Source organism: Catharus ustulatus, chromosome 3 (genome assembly GCF_009819885.2).
Source record: "Catharus ustulatus isolate bCatUst1 chromosome 3, bCatUst1.pri.v2, whole genome shotgun sequence".
Lineage (NCBI taxonomy): Eukaryota > Metazoa > Chordata > Aves > Passeriformes > Turdidae > Catharus > Catharus ustulatus.
This window is the reverse complement of record NC_046223.1, coordinates 93,563,697-93,585,506: the sequence shown is the minus strand read 5'-3', so window position 1 is coordinate 93,585,506 and position 21,810 is coordinate 93,563,697. Positions and strand designations below refer to the sequence as shown.

The 21,810-nt window shown below is 41.3% G+C and overlaps 1 protein-coding gene across 3 annotated transcripts in view; it reads left to right on the top strand.

The window, feature by feature from the left end:
- Positions 1-9,075: 9,075 nt before the first annotated feature.
- HCRTR2 (hypocretin receptor 2) overlaps positions 9,076-21,810 on the top strand; it is a 34,728-nt gene continuing 21,993 nt past the window's right edge. For 2 of the 3 annotated variants that reach the window (XM_033055891.2, XM_033055889.2), the window contains exons 1-2: positions 9,076-9,972; positions 10,112-10,361. In XM_033055891.2, coding sequence (XP_032911782.1) covers positions 9,820-9,972; positions 10,112-10,361 — 403 coding nt within the window. In that variant the 5' untranslated portion in view covers positions 9,076-9,819. The remainder of the gene's footprint in view (positions 9,973-10,111; positions 10,362-21,810) is intronic. The other variant, XM_033055890.2, reaches the window with a different exon arrangement.

Here is a 21,810-nt window from a genome sequence, read left to right as displayed (position 1 = left end):
AGCTGTCCTTCTCAAGAAATGGTCTTCACACCTAAAATTCTGAAGTAGTCAGAAGAAAAAGTCACTAAAGAAACAACGAAAAACATCTGACAATGTCTAAGCATTTAAACAGGCAGCGAACTTGGAAGGAAAAAAGCAAATAGTGCTTTTTTCAAATGATACTCTGCTCATGCTTTGCCATGAGATATTTAGATCTTTAGTTGAATATCTTGGTTAATATGGTCCAGCTGAAATTAAACTGAGACAAGGATGCTTTGTTTACAAGTTGTTGTATAGCAGTAAATGAAAAATGTGCAGCCAATATAATTACATTTTAGAAGAGGAAAAAATGAAAAGTATCACATAGTCAGTCTTATTTACAGTCTTGAATCTCACAGAAGTGGATTATTTATCTTCACAATCACTGGAAGAATTGCAGAGACTGAGACATCTTCACCCCTAAAGCCTTCCTGAAAGAAACTTGAAGGTGCAGGTCCTGCTACAATCTCCTGGTTCATAATCATCACTCAAAGCTTATTAAGCACTGCCTCACATTTTCAACTTCACAGGAAAATAAGTCTCAGTGTTGGTGCCTCAATGTGTAACAGCATTGTGAGAGATTACAATAGTTTTTTTAACAATATGACTGAGCTGGCAGATTGCTTATAAATACAAGGAAAAGCAAGGGAAGTTCCTGTGCTGATGGGTTTCTATCTGATGGCCCAAATCAACAGTGATGTGTGTACTGTCACACATCTGAGCCATTCAGGCCCCTGCCAGCCCCAAAGTTGTGCTGCATAATAAGTGGAGAAGTCTGCATGGTCTTAGTCACAGGTCTGATTCCTCCACAATTGCCTTTATCAGTAGCAAAGATGGTCCCTAAGTGACTTCTTCCTTCACTCCTCCATGTATTACAGTCTCTGCCTGCAAAGCATACATGCGTCTTTACAATAGGAAAGGCAGAACTATAATTATCTGAGGCTCAATTACTGTCAAGTGTCAAAGGGAAGAGAAAAATCTGCCCATAATAGTAAGTACTGGTATTCTCAGGCATGAGAACTGAAGCTAGATTTGATTTCTATAATGCAAGGTGACTTGACTGAGACGAAAAAATACAGGTTTAATTCACTAAAGGGCTCATCTGATGTTCAGACTTGGCTAATATCTGCAGTATAATGTTGATCTGTATCTAGAAAGGTTAACATTTCCTTTTCTCTTTTGATATTTTGGGGCATTTTATTTTATTTTATTTTTTCCAGCTGAATTGTCAGCTTGCAGTGTTTAGCAGAGTGAAAAACTGAGCCGCCACTGTCTAATAGGACACTGGGTAATAATATTCTTTAATACAGTCAGTCAAGGTAAGACTTACTGAAACATGCAACTGACAGTAAGAGACGAAAAGAGAAAGCAATGACCAATATTGTGGGAGCTGAGGAAGACCACTAAAGGTTCTAGTTTTAGTCATTCTGTAGCACAGGCAACTTTTTTGATTCTTTTTTTTTTTTTTTTTGACCCAGCATATCTTACAGCCTGAACAATCAAGTTCTTCACACTGATTTGATGTTGAGTTTGAGACTTCTCTCTAACAATAACCCTAGTATATATACACTTCCCTAGTAAATATACACTTAATTGTATTTAATTGTAGCAAAGTGCAGAAGAGAAAAAAAAATCAGTGCAGTGCATGCTGGTAGAACAGTGAACTTTGGCCCTGAAAGATCTTGGGGAACAAGACCAATGAGGAGATGCTGAGGGAACTGGGGTTATTTAGTCCAGACAAAAGGAGGTTCATGAGGGATGTTACTGCTCTTTACAGCTAACTGAAAGGACATTGCAGACTGATGGGGATTGGTTTCTTCTCCCGGGTAACAAGTGATAGGACAAGAGGAAATGGCCTCAAGTTGTGCCAGGGACAAGAAAAATTTCTTCATTAAAAGTGTGAGAAGCACTGGAACAGCTGCCCAGGAAAGTGGCAGAACCACCATCCCTGGAAGTGTTCGAGAAACATGTGGATGTGGTACTTGGGACATGGTGTAGTGGTGGATTTGGTAGTGCTGGGTTAATTGTTGGGTTTGATTTTCTTGGAGGTCTCTTCAAACCTTAACAATTTTATGATTCTATGACAAAATGTACAAGAAATTCTATGCTTTTCTTTTGAAGTTGAATGTCATTATGACTTTAATTTTTGATGCACATTCAATTTCTGATGGTTTTCTATCACAAGAAACCCTGTAACAATAAGGGAAATTATTGCAAAGTTCTGCATGTTGCAGTCCAAAGTAATGTATAGCCACCTACAAACTCATTGAATGAATGAGAAAAATATTCCTGCAACAGTTCATTGAAAATTAATGGAGGAAAATAAGCTCTTCCCTGTTACCTGACTGAAATATTTTATTAAGCTAGGAAAAAGAAAAAGAAAGCAGGCATGGAATAAACTATCAAGGGAGCATTAAAGTCTTTAAATGCCATGTGTAAGTATTCGTACCTAAAGAGAATATGAAATAGCACCTTAGGAAACAAAATATCAAGGGGTGAACCATGAAATAGAAACAAATGCTTTTGATTCTTTGTGAACTTTCCTCATGACAAAATGCTTCATTTTTGTTCTCTGAAAACTTAACTTAAAAATGGAAATCTCAAGAGGTCATATAGCAGCAACAGATTATAAGAAAGTCTTTGAGTAAAGAGGACCTGAGAAATGTTGTCAGTACTATGAACTGGGCTAGACAGAGTGCAGTGTCAGTATGTCTGAGAAACAGCATGAAGAGCAGAGTCAGTTTGTTAAGAACAGGGGAAACTTTAACAGAAGATCTAACAGACATTAGGGACACAGCCAAGGAGAAAGAAATCTGTGGATGAAACTTCAAATAAAAATAGGCAAGTTTTTAAGCTTACCATCTAAAAGCCAACATGCCAAAAGTGTTCCATTTGAGATGATTTATCTGGTAATGAAGTTACAGAATGCTGTACTCAAACAAAGCACAGTGTATGACAAACCAAACAAAATTCAAACAAGTGACAGAAAAACAACCCCATTGAATTAACTGGACCTTATTTAAACAGATAAGAGATGATGCAGGGCATAAATTTAAAAAGGAACAAAGTTTTCTGTTATGGTAAATTTATTAGCAATAATAAAATGATTGCTGAAATGGAGATAGTTTCAAGCAAGGAGGACTTGATTGAAGAAAAGTGTGTCACAAATGTCATGGAAAAACTGGAAAAGGAAATACTCCATTTTTACACTATATGAGCAACAAACCAAATTAAATTGTTTAGGAACACTTCTAAAGGTAGCAAAGGAGGAGCACTTTAACAAATCATGGAAATCATTGCTTCTGGTTTCAGTGGAAGCCAGAGGTTCAGATGGCCTCAGGAAACAATTAAGCAAAATTATTGGGGATAACATATTAAGACCTATCTGTTAGCCAGACATAATGATTTGCCTCAGGAAGCTGCTAACTTGCAGCTTGCTCAAAGGAAGTTGGGATGTATCACTGCAAACTTGCCTTACCCTTATGTTCTCCTCTACTCATCTATACCTGGCCACTGCCAGAGATGTAATCATGACTGGAGGGTTCATTGTCCTTATCCAACAGGAGGGCTTAGAGAACAAAGTAAGAACCAGTTTGATGAAAGCAATAGCACGACATAGTTCTTATATTCTGGTCTTCTGTCAGGAGGCCAGTGAACCCAAATAGAAAAAATATAGGTCACAGGCCTGTAATATATCTTGGTGTCACTTAACTTTGATAATACTGAAAGTGATAAATCCCTTAAAGCCATCTTTTTCACTGTTCACTTCCCATTCCTAATCCATCTCATCTGCTTAAAACATTCTGCAGAATAGAGACTGTTCCTTGCCCCATTTTGCTAAGGGTAGATCCAATGTTCTAATCACCACGAAAAATTTGCAATAACTCATACTTTTTTCTTTGTGCTGAATGAAGGGCCTTTATTTCCTTTAACAAAACCAAAATATTTATTTTTAAAAAGCTATGTTCCTCTTCTTTCTTGTTCTTCAAAATACTTACTATGAAAACATCTAACTTGCCTCAGGTCACACCACAAATCCTCTGATATTTTCAAGCGAATCAGAAGAAGAGTCCAGGTAAAATAATTTTAAGAAAAAGGTTCTATTTCAAGTTATATTTTCTCTGGCATCAGAGCTCTTGACTGCAATGTGGCACTCAATTTAACAGTTTTGATGGACTTGTAATAAATTTGTCTTAGCTTCCATAGAAATGACTTTCAGTGCTCACATATATTATCAGGCATGCCTTGACTTAATTAAAAAAAAATTTCAAAAAAGAAAAAGAAAGAGAGTAAACAGACATCTGTTTTTCAGCTTCCTTATACAGTTGAGAGACATTTTCAGGAAAGGTGTCCTGTAATTTCTTCTATCTATGTTTGGATTTGTGCCCTGATCATTAAATGTGTTTGCTTTTAAACATTTGTAGACTTGGTGAAGGAGAAAATACTGCAGATGGTACTCATTCATTTTCATATATCAAAACAATTTTTTTTTCTAAAAGGAATTTTAAAATCCCTTTTAGCACTTGGCTTTTAACAAGCACATGGAGCAAGAAAAGCATGGTGCAGAAGAGCACTTTTATATCTATATATATGCATTGCACACTCTTGGAAATTATCTCTTTAACATATAGCAATGTTGTTAGGCAATTCTGTTCCAGCTGGACAACAGAGTTTTCATCGAGAATCAGATTCTCATATTGCTTTCAGCTTGTTTGAGTTTGAACAACTATGCATTCTATTATTCTAATTTGTATTACAGCAGCACAACTCTACTGACATGAACGAAGATAATTTTAATTTACAGTAGAGTGAATGAGACTAGAATCAGAAAATTTTCACATCAAATATGTTCTGCATTGGTGGATATTAAAAATGAGGATGGCATGAGCTAACCAACAGCTAATTTTTCTTATCTGATCACTACCAGAAACAGAGCAAATTATCTTAGCTTTGACTTATTTTAATGGTGCTAGTCAGCTAATAAATCAATAGTGTGTTGCTCATATTGGGGTAATAATACCTTTGCAAGTTTTTGCAATGTTTAAAACAAGATCCTGCTTAACAGGATCCTGCTTTCTACATTCAAAGAGAAAAATGCCTGAGGTTGCCTAAACAAAGGTAATTGCTGGATGCTTCTCATATCCCCAGTTCAAAAAAATTTAGCAGGTGGTTTGAGCTGCTCTTATGGCTAAAATTGGTTTTGAATCTTTAACCTACAATTCATCAATGAGTTGATGCTAAGACGAGAGCAAACCTAAAGGAAACATAGTGCTACAAATGTATCGTGTGATGGAACATCATTAACTTTACTTGTAAGGGTAACTGATTAATTCATTATGTTCACAAAAAAAATACATTAAAGTATCTATTTTTCTTTTGTGGTCCTTTTCACCTCACTGCCTGATGGCTACTATCCTTATCACTCCAATGAAATTAATGGCTATATAGGTTTCTAATCTGGCTTTTTCCTTCAGTCTTCCTTTCTTGCTCTTAGCTTGTTTCTACCTGTTCATTCATCAGTTTCACTATTTAGTTGATAATAGTCCATCTGCTTCGCAGAAACTACTTAGTACTGCTGCCAGAGAGCAGCACTTCCACCTTGAAATACCATTTTAGGAGGAAAGACACCAGAGGATCTTCATGGGCAAAATGTGGAATTTGACTGGCCAGGATGACTCAGGTAAATAAACATCAAGGCTGGTGGTTTTCTGCTCTCAGGAGCATATCTCATGAGAGAGGCAAAGGAACAGAAGAAAGCTGTTACACGGGAAGGAAGGAAGGAAGGAAGGAAGGAAGGAAGGAAGGAAGGAAGGAAGGAAGGAAGGAAGGAAGGAAGGAAGGAAGGAAGGAAGGAAGGAAGGAAGGAAGGAAGGAAGGAAGGAAGGAAGGAAGGAAGGAAGGAAGGAAGGAAGGAAGGAAGGAAGGAAGGAAGGAAGGAAGGAAGGAAGGAAGGAAGGAAGGAAGGAAGGAAGGAAGGAAGGAAGGCATTCACACAAGTATCTCTACTGCCAGTACAGTAGTCTGTTTCTCTTAAGTGTTTGTATTCATGTGGTTTGCTTACAACAAAATCACCAGGTAAAATATTCAACAAAGGCAGAACAGCAACTACCCAGCTGAACTACCTCTTAAATCAAGTTGCAAAAAATTCAAAATTAATTCTGATCTGAGAAAAGGGGTTCTAATTTAATATGGTATTTGACTACTATGGAGCTAATACTCTGAATCAAATAGATTTTTAAATGAAAGGGCTAGTCTCTGACAGAAGAAAAAAATGCTGCCTATTTGTGTGATTAATAAAAATGAAGATCTGCAATAAAATTATTTTTATGGATGGGGAAATGTGTTTTATAAAGCAATAAACTTGGATGCTGAAGTAAGGTTTGTTTATTCTCTATGAATGTCAGTTCCTGTGAGCTATCAGATGCAATAATGCATAAAATTCTGTTTGATTTATATTCACATGGTCTAATATCATATAATAAGTGATACTGAAAGCCACAAGATATATCTTCTAGGGCTGGTAATCTAATTTCAGTATTTTTGGATTGGTGATGGAAAGTTATGGATTAGAAGAGATATCAATATATGTGAACTTTATTTAGTACCAGACAGTACTCTCCTGAGATAAGAAGGTTAATAGATATACCCTTGAATTTTAGCATCTTTTAAGTATATTCTTTGGTTATCAAAGTTTGTATAACCACATGTTAAGCAGGCTTTGAACTGGAAGAAAAAAAAAAAAAGAAGAAGAATGACATAATTTTGAATATTTGCTATACACTTCCATATGAAAGGAACAGATTTAAACTGTTGCACCAAGATAGATGCAGATAGTATAATTAAAAGAAAAGATAAATCAGTACCAAAATTCATCAGGGGAATCGATTTAGCTAACACACTTTCACAAATTAGAAAGCCAGAAGGGGACCATAATCATCTAGTCTGACCTCTTGCACTACACGTCATGTGATTTTTCAGAATTAATTCTCATCTCATCTAGCACTTATCTTTTAGAAAGACATTTGATCTTGATTTTAAAATGCATAGCAAAAATGGCTCCATTTGAAAACCATTTCCTCGGTAGCAGAGCATGGTAAATATTTTCACTAAGTTAAGTTTCACTCATACTTTAAAACAGGTATGCTCATTTATACCACCAAGGATCAAATGAAGCTTTCTGCCTACGGATTCGTGATGAGAATGTATGTTTAGCTGATTACACCTGATCTTTGGGTCACCTGCCAGCTTCTTCAAGGTCATTGGAGAAAAAAACAGAACCAAGAACTGGCAGTAGGAATGCATAGGCTTAGCAATGATTCTTTGCTACCTTTTCATTCTGGATAATCCATTTTTAATCTTTATAATGTGTGCTACATTGATTTTTTTACTAGCCAGTTCTCTAATCAGAATGTGTGGTATGAGGTATGAATCAAAGCAAATGTCTTCCTATTCTCTAGGAATACCAAATTTAGGCATAATTTATTATTTAGATATTTATCAGCCAAATTTGTGATCTTGTTGAAAAAAAAAAAGAATGAGTCTTATGACAAGTTTTTCACAAATTCATGTTGTTTCCAAATATTTACGCCTTTTTAATTCCATTCCTCACTATTCATAGGAATCATAGAATGGCATGGGTTGGAATGGAAGGGATCTTAAAGATCATCTAATCCCAACTCCTCTACTATAGGCAAGGAACCTTCAAGCAGACAAGGTTCCTCAAAGCTCCATCTGACCTGGCCTTGAAAATGTCCAGGGATGGGATATCCACAACTTCTCTGGGCAGCCTGTTTCAGTTCCTCACCAGATTCACAGTAAACAACTTCTTCCTAATGTCAAGTATAAACCTACTCTCTTTCAGGTTAAATCCAACCCCCACCTTGTCTTATCACTGCACACTTTTGTAAAAAGTCCCTCTCCATCTTTCTGGTGGGGTCTCTTCAGGTACTGGGAAGCTACAATTAAGTCACCGTTAAGCCATCTCTTTCCAGCCTGAACAATCTCAATTCTTTTAACCTTTCCTGATAGGAGAGGTGCTTCATCTCTCAGATCACCTTGATGGCCCTCCTCTAGACTGGCTCCAAAAGGTTGATGTCCTTCCCCTGCTGGGGACCTCAGAGCTGCATGCAGCACTGCAGGTGGGGTCACTAGTGGTGACAGAGGAAGAAATTCTACGTCAAAAAAGACATTACTTGATTTTTTTTTGGCAATCTGGAAGCAAATAGAATGGGCTTACAAACATTTTAGCAGAGGAAACGAGATGGAACATGAGTGTGATTGTCAGTTATGTATTACCAAATGGTCAATTCTCTAAATCTCTTCACCACTAGCAAAGACCATGACAAGCTCCTGCAATAGGTGCCATTTTGTGTGCCAAGTAATCCTGCATTCCTACATTGTCAGGAGAGTTTAAATTACTTCTCAATATTCATACCTCAACTAATATAACCTTAGGTGTTTTTGTTAACTGCAGAGTATTTAATCCTTGTGTATGGTGTTTTCAAACTCTACTGGTCTAATTTATGTAGGACAGATGCTGATCCTACTGTATATCTGAGTATATTTCGCTCTGTAACATATTTAGACTCAAAGGTTCATTCAAGTTCCCTGTGGAATAGGAAATTTTTAATTTGTTTTACAAGGAAATAAAGTAAAGTGAGTAGGTCTATAGAAATAGGAGGAGGTACTCCAGGTGTAGGTATGCTGCATTGAAGTTTGAAGGCAGTAGAGAAGGTTGCACATCACTAAAAATCTATTGGGTAGTTTAAAGTACTGTCTAGAGCTAAGCACTCTATGCACGGTGTTAATGAATTAATATCTGCCTCTCGCTTTTGTTGGAAGTAGAGTTGCATCATAATACTCCCCCCATTTCTATGGAGGTGCAGATCCTGCACTGAAATGCTTAACTGAGCTAGTTGTGCCATGTCACAATGGAAATGGTACTTTTATCAGACTCATTAAATTATTCAGATATGAAATGAACAGATTGTCTGAAAAAGAGGGGATTTTATCAGTCACAGAGGGACAAGTCCAGACTTATCCCTTCTCTTTCAGAGATGGTACACTTGGCAAAGTATGAAAATATTTCAAGAAGTAATGACCAGCAGCCGGGAAACCTATCATGCTGCTTAGCTAGCACTTCTGGGTTCTCTTGAACCACTTTCTGCCAGCTGAGCCCATTTCAGAATAGCTGAGGGGTAGTTGCTGTATCAAGATCCCAAGCTGGATGTTTGAAACACCCTCAGAGCAGTGAATGCACGCTAAACTCCAGTTACAGGGAGGTCGCACAGTCTTGAAATCCAGTGAAATCTCACACTTATCTGCTCAGCTCACTTCGGGATTTTTTCACCAGTGCTGGGAAATCCACAGGGTTCCCGTTTTAGCCTAACTTTGAAAGCAGCACAGAAATGAGACAGCGTCGTTAGCCACTGTTTTCTAATGGCTCCTTTAACCCTGCACTTCCTCCCACCGCAGCCTTCCACAGCCTTTAATTCACAAATATCTTGAATATATCTGGAATCTAATGCAGAAAGGTCTAAAGGGAAATGTTTGTGCAAGAGAGGGTGAGAAGCCGAGGTGAAGCAGAGTCAGAAGAGGGATGGGCAAACTAGAAGTAGGGTTGAGGGGAGAGATGAGGAGCTGGAGATGAGCTGAAGCGGGGGGAGGAAGAGGGAGAGGAGGCATACAGAGATGCGGGGGTGTGTGAGGGTGCGTGTGCGTGATTTGGGGAACAAAAATCAACATCGTCTGAAACGGACGTGACTTTTCCAGCGGGGGCGGGCGCACTCTCCTACCTGAGGCATGCAACCTACCCCGACCAGCTTTTTCCACGACGGTGCGGGGGGGTGCAGCCTCCGCAGGGGAGGCTTCAACCCTTGCCCGGCCGGGGAAAAGGCTGGCCAGGGCGGGTTGGGGACCGACGCGTATCCCCAGCCTGTTCCCGCATTGGTTCCCGTAAGTTCCCGCGTCATTTTTCTCCCCACACCCCGCTTTTCGCACTGGCAACCACAAGCCTCGATGGACCGGCGGGAGAAAGCTCGGATGCTCTGAGAGGGTCTGGGTTTGGGTTTGTTGGTTGTTGCTTTTTTCCCAGCCTCCTGAACAACCACGAGTGATGTCCGGGATTCAACCAGAGGATGGTTCCCCTCCGTACAGGAATTGGACGAGTGGGTCGGAACTAAACGAAACGCGGGAGGCTGTTTTAACCCCTTCCTCCGACTACGATGATGAGGAGTTCCTGCGATATCTCTGGAAGGAGTATTTGCATCCCAAGGAATATGAATGGGCGCTGATCGCCGGCTACATCGTCGTCTTCATTGTGGCTCTCGTCGGGAACGTCTTGGGTGAGTCGAGCTCCCCAAAACTTCCCGTTCTCCCTTCCCGAGATAGGTTTAGCACGGAGGGTGGCTGGAAACCGGGGTGGGTTTGGCACACCCCTCTGGAAAGGCGGCAGTCCCCAGCCGAGGGGGAAAGTTCAGGCTGCTCGGAAGGGGCCGTAAAATCCGCTCCTCTACGCGGGCGGGGGGCTGCGGCGGGGCCGCTCGTTCCCGGGCCGCGCACGGGGAGAGGCGTGCGGAGCGCACCGGGGCGGCCCGGCGGCAGAAAGCCGCGGCTGCCCGCCGGCTCCCGCCCCTGTCCCCCGGGCCGAGGTGCTGAACCCTCCCGGCACGGCGGCGGCTCCGCCTCTCAGCCTGCTCGGAAGGGTGCCGCTCCCTCCTGCAGCCCAGCCCGGGCTGGTGATATCGAGCGCAGGGTGATTCTGGAGGACAGGGACAGGGACAGGGGCGCGGGGAGCGGGACGGCGCCCGGCCCGAGGCGGGAGCCAGCGCTGTGCACAACGCGCGGCTCCTCCCGGCGCGGCCGCGCTCTCCCCGCGCTGGGCGCGGAGCGGGGCCGTGGGGCGGGGGCGAGGCGGCTGCTCCGGGCGCTCATTGAGGGAGCGAGGCGAGGCGGGGCCTCCGCTGCAGCCCGCCTCCTCCCGCTTCCATTCATCCTTGAAGGAGGCGGCGGGGGCAGCGGGGCTGCTCGGTGGGCGCCTCCAAGGGAGCGGTAGGGGCTCTGGAGTGTGGCGGAAAGCTGACGCTGGTGAAGGGAGGGGGGACACGGGCGGGAACCGTGTGTGGGAGCGGCAGAGGGGTCTGGCCGTCAGCAGCCCGCCCGCTGCTCCCCATCGCTCCTCTTCGCTCCCCATCGCTCCTCTTCGCTCCCCATCGCTCCTCTTCGCTCCCCCGAGCCCGCTGCCGCCCACGGCGGGGATCTCGCCGGGCTGTCGGAACAGGCGCCTGTGCTGCTGCAGGGGAGCGCTGCCGTGCCCCCATCCCAAGGGCGGCCGTGCCCCCATCCCAAGGGCGGCCGTGCCCCCATCCCAAGGGCGGCCGTGCTCCCTCCCCGTGGCCGTGCCCCCACCCCAAGGCGGCCGTGCTCCCGTCCCGGGCTGCGGTGTCCGGGGAAGCGGAGCAGACACTGCTCCCCAGCAGTTCCGCGCTTATGAATGGACTCGGTGTGTCGGCCGGGAGCCGGCTCCGCCGGGAGGACCCCCTGGGCTGTGGTCACTGCCATTGGCATTCCCGGCGTCCATCCCTGTGATACCGCTCTGAACGGAGCGCGCTGGGCCCCGCCCCGCCATACGGGTCTTTCATTCATGTTTTTCAAGAGGAATTGTGCGTGTCAGGGCTGTCACTGCAAACTCTACAAGCTTCCCGAAGTGAGATGCGAATGAGACTGCAGCCAAAGGAAATATTTTAAAAGGCTTTTTTTTTTTTTTTTTTTTTTTTTTTTAATTTCAAGGCACGGATGCGCTTTTTTTTTGTTTTTCCTAGTAATTCTGTAGCGTTGTGCTAAGTGCCTGTGTGCACGTCGGCTCAGTCCATTGCTCTGCAGCCAGCTTGATCGACAGTGTAAAGATAACAGCCCTGCAAATAGGCTTTATTTTTAAACTAGGATAAAAGCTGTCCTTCTGTCTGATTTTGAGCAAAGACTATTTTAGGAGAACCACCTGTGCTTACCTATTATCCTCCACCCATACTGTAGACAAGCTGTCCTCTCACCAGCAGAGATTCAGATTCAAGGTCAAATCATCAGCTATAGGAGCTTTCGCCCTCTTTGCACTTTCCCCCTCCAAAGCCACGAGGAGAAAAGCTTTCCTCTCTGTGCACTCACAAATAGAGATGATACCAGTGCAGATATGCAGCTGTTCTTTCCTCACATTTGTGTATATTAACTCTTTGCTTGGGATGGAAACTGGCATCTGGCTGACCACCCACCATTTCTTTTACTGGATGGAATGTCCATTTTTTGTCCTCTGAAAACTTTCTCTCCAAGTTGTAGTACATGGTAGCAAATCTCTGTCTCAAAATGAACAGAGAAGTACCTGAACACCTTTCTATCCTCTAAATCACAGTAAATCCTACGATAGATAATTCAGCTTTACAGCTGGAGTCAATGATCCTAAAGGTCTTTTCCAACCTAAATGATTCTGTGATCCTCCTCAAGCTGTTTGCTCTATATTGCTGGTTTTGTTTATGGGTGAATTGTTTGTGGTGTCTGCAGGTGCTTGGTAGCTGAATACTGTCTCATCTTTATTCAAGAAAGCTCACACTGCACTGATTGCAGGCTCATGTTATTCTGAGGAGAGAAATGGATGTGATCTAGTGCTCTTTACAAAGACATTTTTGAGGACCTCTTTTATGACCCGTGAAATCTGATGTAGAACAGCTGATGTTCTATAACGGCATGTGTGGATGTCTCTGAGAAGCTGATTTCTGCTGCTTGAAAAATCCATGTTCAAGGTTAATCTGGGATTTAGTCATGGACCTTCTCAAAGAAGAGCAGGAGTGCTTCTAAAAAGAGTTTTAGTGGCTACTAGTGCTTTATAATATCATCTTTAATGCTTTATAGTATCATCCTTAATGATGCATTGCCTTCCTTTGCTTATGTTTGCCCCATGTTGCAGAACTCATGGCATGTGGAGTCAATGCTTTGATTCTATTTTTAATATGTCCTATTCAAATAACACTTAAGCAACTGAGAAAAGTCCTCCCTTTCCATATGTGCTGCTGAAAATTAAATTTCTGCTTTTTATTTTGGTTTGTATACTCACATGGGATAAGGAGTGTCCCAGAAATTGTATCTGTGCAAGTGGAAGGCACAGCACATCCCTTAGATATTAGTAATAATCTGGATTGAACCATTCTGACAGTTAATTAACAGCCAAGGATAGAATCAGAAGCTCAAACTTTGATTGACATCTATTGGGTTCCTGAGTGAGATGCACAGCAGGAATTCCACTAATAATAGCATTGCTGTTTAGCTTTCAATTTAATTAGGAGAGTTGACACAGACTGTCCAAGCTGCTGCACAGACCAGCTAAAGTGAAAAACATTAGCAAGTCTCTGTATTTGAATGCAGGTTTCAGTATTGCACACAAAGTGCTTCATGTCAATAATTCTCTTGTATGCCTGGGTTGGCTGCTCACCAGGTACTTCAGTATAAGTCAAGGTAAAGACACAGATTTTAATGACAGATGATTTTGTAACATATTTACATGAACACTCATGGAATCTGAAATCTATATGGCAATATCAGTATGATGATTTATCCAATTTTCTTCTTCACTTGGTCTCTATTTATCACTAGAGACAGAACAAGTGTGGAGGGTAAGGACTTTATTTGCAAATAAGACCCAAAGTTTTCTTTACTACTGCAGAACAATTAAACTCTTGCAATTTCTTTGCATATCTAGTGCAAAATATAGCACTTCTTAATGTAGAATGTATATTAGCTATAAAGAACTTTTTCTTCTTTATTTGGAAACATGTCATCAAAAACACTACTTAAAAATAGGAAACTAGATAATTAAAGAACAAAAGGTGTTTTTATGAAGTCTGGAGGTTACTGATGCCATTCCATGCCGATCAGTTGCAGTAATTAATAACTACAGTAAGACTACAAGGGATTGGAAGGTACTGTACAACTACATATATTTAACTGTGTATCCATATGAAGAATGCAAATGACCCTTGTTGAAGTTATTTATTCACGTGGGTCAGGATTTTTCTAATGAAATGGTTTGTCTCAGGGAACATGCATACATCAAAATGAAAGTGTACAGCAGAGATGACTTGGTTTGATCAAAGACTGAAGGCAAAACTAGCAACCTCCTGGCATCCCACCAGCTGGGCTGCTGAGCCTCTTGGCAGGTCTGCCCAGAGCTGGCAGGAGCTGAAATCTTTAGCACATACAGGCTGCCACTGCCCAGTTTGAAAGTCAACACTGCTGGCTTCCAAGGGTAAGAAACCATCAGTGAGAGCTCTCAGAAACTTTCTTTCCTCACATAGTTTCATGATACTTGCTTTTCATTCCAACTCAGAACAAGATTGTGAAAGACTTACCCTTCTCTGGATAGATGTATTATTTATTATCTGGTTTACAGTAACTGCTAGTTTTGCTGAGATCTGTAAGAACCCAACTATGCTCCTTCCTTCAAAGAGTTCATAGTCTGACTCATAGAGTTCAACAGTCTCCATTTGATTTTTCTAGGGCTGGAGCAGAAAAAAAAACTGTGTATGGCTCTAATACCAGAGTCCTGCTCAATGCCTATGAATAAGCAACTCTCTCAAATGTTGCTCTATTATAATTTTAAAGATATCCAGTGAATACTGAGGTCTAGGCATACATGCCTATGTTGATAGAATAGGATGAGTCATGTATTCTCTTAAATTATCTTCATGAATCCTATTTCATTGCTGTAGGTCAGGCATATTTCATTTAATTACATTTAATAAATAAATTATTACATTTCTTTTTTTTTTTTTTTCAGATTACTTGGGGAATCTGGCATTGAAAGGACTTTGCTTGTAATATCAGCATGAGAGTCACCTTTATCTGTTGGATAAATAATATCTAGAATGGCATTATCATTGTTATGAAGGCAGCACATAGGAAATGAGACAATATGTATGTATTTTTTCTACCTAAGATAGAGAAAGTATGAGCTCAATTTGTGTAAGAGTTCAAGAATCAACTGAAGTACATTGCTGTTTGCATAATATAGGGATTACCCACTGTCTTTCAAAACAAAAAAAGATATGGAAGGGTTTGGGATGGGTTTTTTTCATTTATAAAGCACAGGGTTTTTTTAATGTTGCATGTCAAGTGAAACCTTCTTTGTTTTCTTGGACATAAGCAGCTGAGTTACTGCCTGTCTCACAAGTGGAATGTGTCAGAGAAGAACTATGATGGACTGTTCCCCAGGGGAACCAGGAGCTGAGGGCAGCAGCAAGACTGACAGGGCGGTGTGCTCAGCATCACAGTCCCACAGTGCCTGAGAGCTTGGTAGGTCTGAAGATGTTTACCAGGTTTCAGTCACCTCCCAGCAATCACCAGACAAATCCATAGTGATGAAGCAGGTCTGAGGTTAAGCCAGAAAATCAAGTCAGAGAATGAACAATCAAATTCAGCAAGGCAAAAGCATACTTGCAACCTGGTCTTTGCCTGAGCTTAGTGTGAGAGCCTGAGCTTAAATGCAGCTCTGGGGCAAAAGGCTGACTCTCCAAAGAATACTCCAAAACTCCAAAAGCTGTGTTCCCAGAAGTCTTACCAGCTTACATGCTGCTCCCTACCAGAGCTGGCCCCCAGCATGGACAGCTAGCTCCTGGACAGGGGGCAGAAGTTGCAGAGCCAGGAGATGCACTCAGCTCTGACGGAACTGTGCTCTGTCTCCGGGTTCTTAGCACAGTAGGACTACAAGGATTTTAGCCAGTTTGTGGAATATTATATTGACAATGAGAATACATTATACGGATTCAGAAGTTGTATAATATGCAAGGTGTTTGCTAGAACATGCCATTAGCATAGTGAATTGTGTTTTCTTTGTATATCCTGCAGAAAAGGCGCTGAGTCTTACATCTCTATTAGAAGGAGATGTGGACATGGAAAGGTCTTTACTAGTACAACTCATGTTGCAGTGACTGATAGATGCTTTTTGAAGCATATTTTTCCAAAGTTACACAGCATTTCAGCTGTGAAACACATCATTTTAATGTCATGCAGCTTTAAATTGAATCAGCAAAGTGTGAAATCTTTTTATCATAGTGTCATATACAGTATGACATCTAATTTTCTGACTTTCCTGCCTGTAATAGGAAGCATGGATAAAGATTTTGTCGGCTTTATTTGTAATAAAATCAATTATTATTATTAAGCATCTAATAAATCAGTATAGCCAGCTCTGCAGTGATGACTGGATTTGCCAATACTGGTAATGATTTGGGAGGTGGGAGTGGATATTTTAAACCAATCTGTCTGTCTTAATCAGTACAGTTAGATTAGGAAAACTCTGTGATGGAACCTTTCACTTCCTCCAGAGCTGACCAAACCAGGCATTTTGGGCAGTCTGTTTTTATAGCATAGCTGGTCTTCTGCTAATAACTCCCATTTCCATCAGGCTGTTAATTGCCTAAGATTATGTAATGTGACCAATTTAGGAAATGAATCCAGTTCCAATTAGATGGTTGTGCTATTACTCCCAGTTATGATCCATGGACATAAGCTTCCAGTACACAGAATTCAGTTCTTGTTTTCTTCTCTAATTCCTTGATAAGCCAGTACTTAAGATGTGGAAGTGTGCTGAGGCACATGAGTAACACACAGCCCACAGCTCTTAAGTCTGTTTAAAACCTTTGGTACAACAGAACATGTGATAGGTAGAAAATCTCAGAAAACATATTGCTGCAAGCAAACTAGTTGCAATCATCTGTTTTGTTTATGTAGATCCTCACTGTCTTTTGTGGGTGACAGTTCCCTATTAGTACATTCCACTGAAGCTGATAATCAGCAAAATACGTTGGGATTTCATGTGTTCTACATTTTTTACAGTTTTATTTTTCCTATGTGATGGAATCTACACATACACACTTGTTTATACAAGGGAGCCTGACCCAGCCACCTGCTCCTTTTGTCGTGTTTCTAAGAGTCCCTTCACACATGTTTGAACACATTTGGTGTTCCCTGTTGATGAGGAGCTGTCTCCTCACTGATAGCCATGTAATTCCTTTGCTCAGAGCATTTGCCATCTTTTCAGTTATTACATCACAAATTCAAGAACAATTCTTATCTGCCAGGCATTGTTACCAGATGCAGGTTTGTTTTTTTGGGTTGGGTTTTTTTTTCAGTATTTCCTTTATAATAAAGATTGTATAAGACAGTGTATTTTATTTGTGTCATTCTTTATATTACTTTTCAATGTATTCTGGTCTCATGTTGGTCTCCTTTCTTTCAGATAAGATTAGTTATGTAAAAATGAAGTAATGTGTGAGTTTAGAACTTAATGGTGCGTAAAAGATGGAGAGCTTAAGGATTAGATATCTCCCTATTCACAGAACATATCGCTTTGTTTTGGATCTTTTGTTCTCATTGCTGGTTTCAAAACCCCCTAATTAAATATCCTCTGCAATTTAAAGTGCTTCTTTCCCCTTAATCAAGATCATCAATGAAATTATTGAAAGACTCATGAGAAGCCTTCCTTAAATAAAATAAGCTTAGTCTTAGGCACCTAATTTTTAGACTTTTAAGTCAAAGTAGAAGAGTCCTTAATCAGGATTCATTCAAGATAGTTTTAATGACAGCATTTTTCCATCCAGCAGAATACATTCAGTGTTTTCACAGGGGCTTTAGCTCTCCAGAATTCCCCTTGGTAGCACATCTGCTTAGATATTATCCTTTCAACCTTCCATGACTGTGTTCCTTGACACCTCACCACTCAGACCTTGATTTGCAGCAGGTATTACCACCAAAAGAGAACAAGAGGAATAATTCCATATGGAGAACCAAATCATTGTGAGGGGTGGGTGGGTTAGGAGATAGTGAATAAATAATGTATAATTCAAAACTATTTGTCACTGGTTGTAAAATAGTGTGAAAGAGTAAGTTTTTTAGAAGCTTTCTGCCTAATGCATTAGGAGATGCTGATTACCAGGTCCTGTAATCACAGCATCTGTTCCAAATAATTTCTGGATGACTATATTATGTTATTTCAGTCAAACAGTGAGACTGAATTACCAAAGCAAAATAAAATCATTGTCGTTTAGTATGAAAAATGATAATTCTTTGTTTACTTCCATCTGGGATTTATTATTCATCAAAAATTAGATAAGTGACAAAGTCATTCCTTTATATATGAAAATGGCAGGTATTGCTGGTTATGGAAATTACATTTCTATTCATCACTGAAAGATGACCCATTGAACAAGAGGTTGACAAGACTTCTGGAGTGTAAAGGAAATTATTTAGGGTTGACATGTAGAAAATAAATTGACAGCTGACCCAGGAGTCCACCAGTGAAAGGACTGCAGCACAGTGTTTAATATGCTCAAGACAGCATAAATGTTCCGGGAGGCAGGCAGCTGCACTTTATACCAGATGGAGCTTTTGTGTTGTTTTCATATTCAGCTTGAGATACAATGAGCTGTACTAATTGATTAAACACCATTACAGCCTCTAATTAAAATGCCCCAGGACACTAAACCACGGGGTCTAAATATGAACGTGAGAAATACCAATCTTACTATATTGTCATATTAGAGAAGGGTTTTTTTTCTTCAGGAATATGAGATGAAACTTTCTTGATGGATTTCTAACAGCAATCTGTCTCAAATTTTGATTTTAATTTTTTTTTTTGTTGTTGTTTTTGGAGCTTTTGTGTGAGGCGTTTTTGGGGAACGGGAGATAGTCAGTGCTTGGAGGATGGGTCCAGAAACCAGCTTTTTTATCACAGAGCTGTCCTGACTAATGGAGAGCCTCCACAAATTTTTCCAAACGCTTTCAGCCTGGCGACTCCAGCTGGTTTCCGAGCCTTCAGTGACACTGTGTGGAAGAGGTGGGAACAGCAAGTGCTTCGCTTAAAGCTCTGCTGCAGTCTGGAAAAGGAAAAGGGAAGTGCCCCCAGTGAGATGAAGGAGCTGGGACAGCCTAACAGCCATTGGAAAACAGCTGCTCCTTGACCTGCCTGTTTGCACTTGCAGGAATAGTTCTAACTGTTTTTGTAAAATAAAGGAAAAAATATGGAAAATAATACAATACATTGGACAGGTAATTAGGTTCCATTAGAGCACTAGCAGTAGGGAAAATCATGCACAGCAGAAGCACATTTCAGAACTGCTTTTTAAAATTTCTCTCCTTTTTTTTTTTTCATTATTCTAATCCTCTTTTCTCCAGTGTCTGTGTTGACACCATTTCCCCCACTTTCTTTCTCAATCCCATTTATAGCTAGGAACATCAAAGTCTGCATTAAAACTTTGCATATAATATTAAATTGAGGTTTTATTAAATTATTTTTACTATTTCACAGATTTTTTCATGGAGGTGTAAAGAACTTAGCTTGGGCCACTCTTCTGTGCTCCAACTAAACTGACATCCTGTAAACATTGTGGTATCTCACAAGTTTTTAGGAAGGCTGCTGCTGGCCTCATCTCTTATTTTATGATTTTGAAGTACAGTAATTTCACGAATACAAGCCGCACTGACTATAAGCCGCATCGCCGGGTGTTGGCAAACATTTTGTTCTTTGTCCATAAATTACCCACACCCAATTATAAGCGGCTCTGTCGTTGGCAGCGAGGACCTGCACGCAACAAAGTTGCCAAATAGTAACAGAATCACAGGATCGCGGTGTTTACTGGCTCGGCTCAGGCTGTGCAGGCTCAGCCCCCTTGGGGTGGCCCAGCTTGGCGCTGCCGCTCGGGGCTGGCCGCCGCCTCTGGGCTCACTCACCCTGGCCTGGTGCTGCCCCGCGGTGGCAGGGGGTGCACAGAGCCCGCTGGCACCCATGGCGGTGGCGACAGGAGGAGAAGGAGCACCCCCCGCTCCTGCGGTGGCAGGAGGGAGCCGCCTGCCTCCCGCCTGAGCTATGGGGATGGCAGCACGGAGCCCCTGCCTCCCCCAAGCTGAGGGAGAGGAGGGAAGGAGGGAGCTCCCCTGCCTCCCTCCCCCTCCTGCGCTGCCAGCAGGGATCCCGGTTCCACCCGCTGCGCAACAGACTTGTAACAATTGTAAGACCAATTTGTAACAATCACGAAAACCCGGGTTTTACTGGCCGGTGCTCCGCTCAGCACCTCGGTTTGCACTTCTGGGGTTGGAAATGTCAGAAAATTATTCACATTTAAGTCGCCCCTGAGTGTAAGCTGCATTTCCGGTGTGGGAGCAAAATTTTAGTCAAAATGTTGCGGCTTGTAATTGTTAAATTACTGTACTTTTCAGTAAATTACTCCCAATTGAGAATCTTTACTACCTTTCTTATCCTTTCTCTCTTCCTCAAGATAAGTGAAAATTCACAACTCTCTGCTATTTCTGTTTGGGTAGGCAGATGGCATTTCCACTCCATGGAACTTTCTTTGCCTAGCATGTTACTTGAGTGTTTCTGTCAGCTGAGTGCCTCTCTGTAAAACTGCCTGAGATGAAAATGCGTAATTAAAGGAGTGAAAGTGGAGAGTAGATGAAATTCTTTTGTTCTTACACTCAACTAGCTGCACAATATTCACTGGCATAGTCAAACTATTTTTCACTCCTATAAAACAGCAGATTTTGAGCACAGGCTAGAGAATCTTTCTTGATGAACTGCTAGAACACTATCAATGGCGCTATTGTCCAAGTCTACTGAGTAGCCTTGAACTGTAGCAAACTCAGAAAGAGCCAGCCTGGAAGGAATGTATTGAACTAACTATGTAATTCAGGACTTATTTATTACTTTTTACTATTCTATCCTATTCAAACAACTCTTAGCAGATCCTCACAGCTTTTTAGCCTTGCACTGAAAGGAAACATTACCAATGCTTGTGGCAGGTTGAAAATAGTACTGCAAACAGCAGAGGGCAACGAGGACAGAGAAAGCTGACTTGATTTTAAAATACTTCAGAAACTTTTCTTCACAATTTTTTTTTTTTTTTCTTAGTACATTCACGGAACGAGTTTCTGGGATATTTAATTATTATGATAGCATTTAAATATTTATGTAAACTTAAAGCTGATTAGGGTGCTCTTGTACTATATGCCATTAAAAGGGTGGGAAATGTTTTATGCTGAGGAGAAGAGGTCAAAGGGGGAAATACACAAGAATAAGCAGAGAAATATAATAATATAAAGTAACAAATTATCTTGCATTTCTATACTTGCAATATATTGTGTTTTTTCACCTTCCAGGTGCCTCCCCCCATGGATTAGAATTCAATGGAATTCAGGGGTAATTTCTGTACCCTGGCCCTCCTAAACACTGCTACACCACGAGTAGCAAGAGGCGTAGTCTTTTATGTTACTCTGAGGAACAGCAAATGCTGAGGTTCATCTACATTCCATCTGTGTGGAGCCAGTGTGATCTGGAAGGTTTAGTACACGGCAGGGAATTAGGAGTCCAAGTTTCTCATTCTGTGTCTGATTTATTGTACGGCCTTTCACAACTTCGGTTCTGCACTTCACTTTCTTTGTGTCAGAGATGGAACTGGTAGTAATTCTTGGATCTCTAGGGTATCACAAGGTTTCATTTACTCGTACTGATAGACAGCTTTGTACTCAATTTGCAGAATGCTTTGAATTGATTTCTGATACAGCTGGCTGCCAGTGAGATTGACCTCATATTTGTCAATTTAATGGATTTGTTTTACCAGAAATAATGTTTATGTTCAGGTCTTTTTCACATGGACCAGCACAGGAATGGGAATAGGCCTGGTCAAAGACCAAACATATCTCCTTAAAACCCCGCAGACCTCGCAGGTTTAGGCACTGACATCCATGGCTGTAAATTAT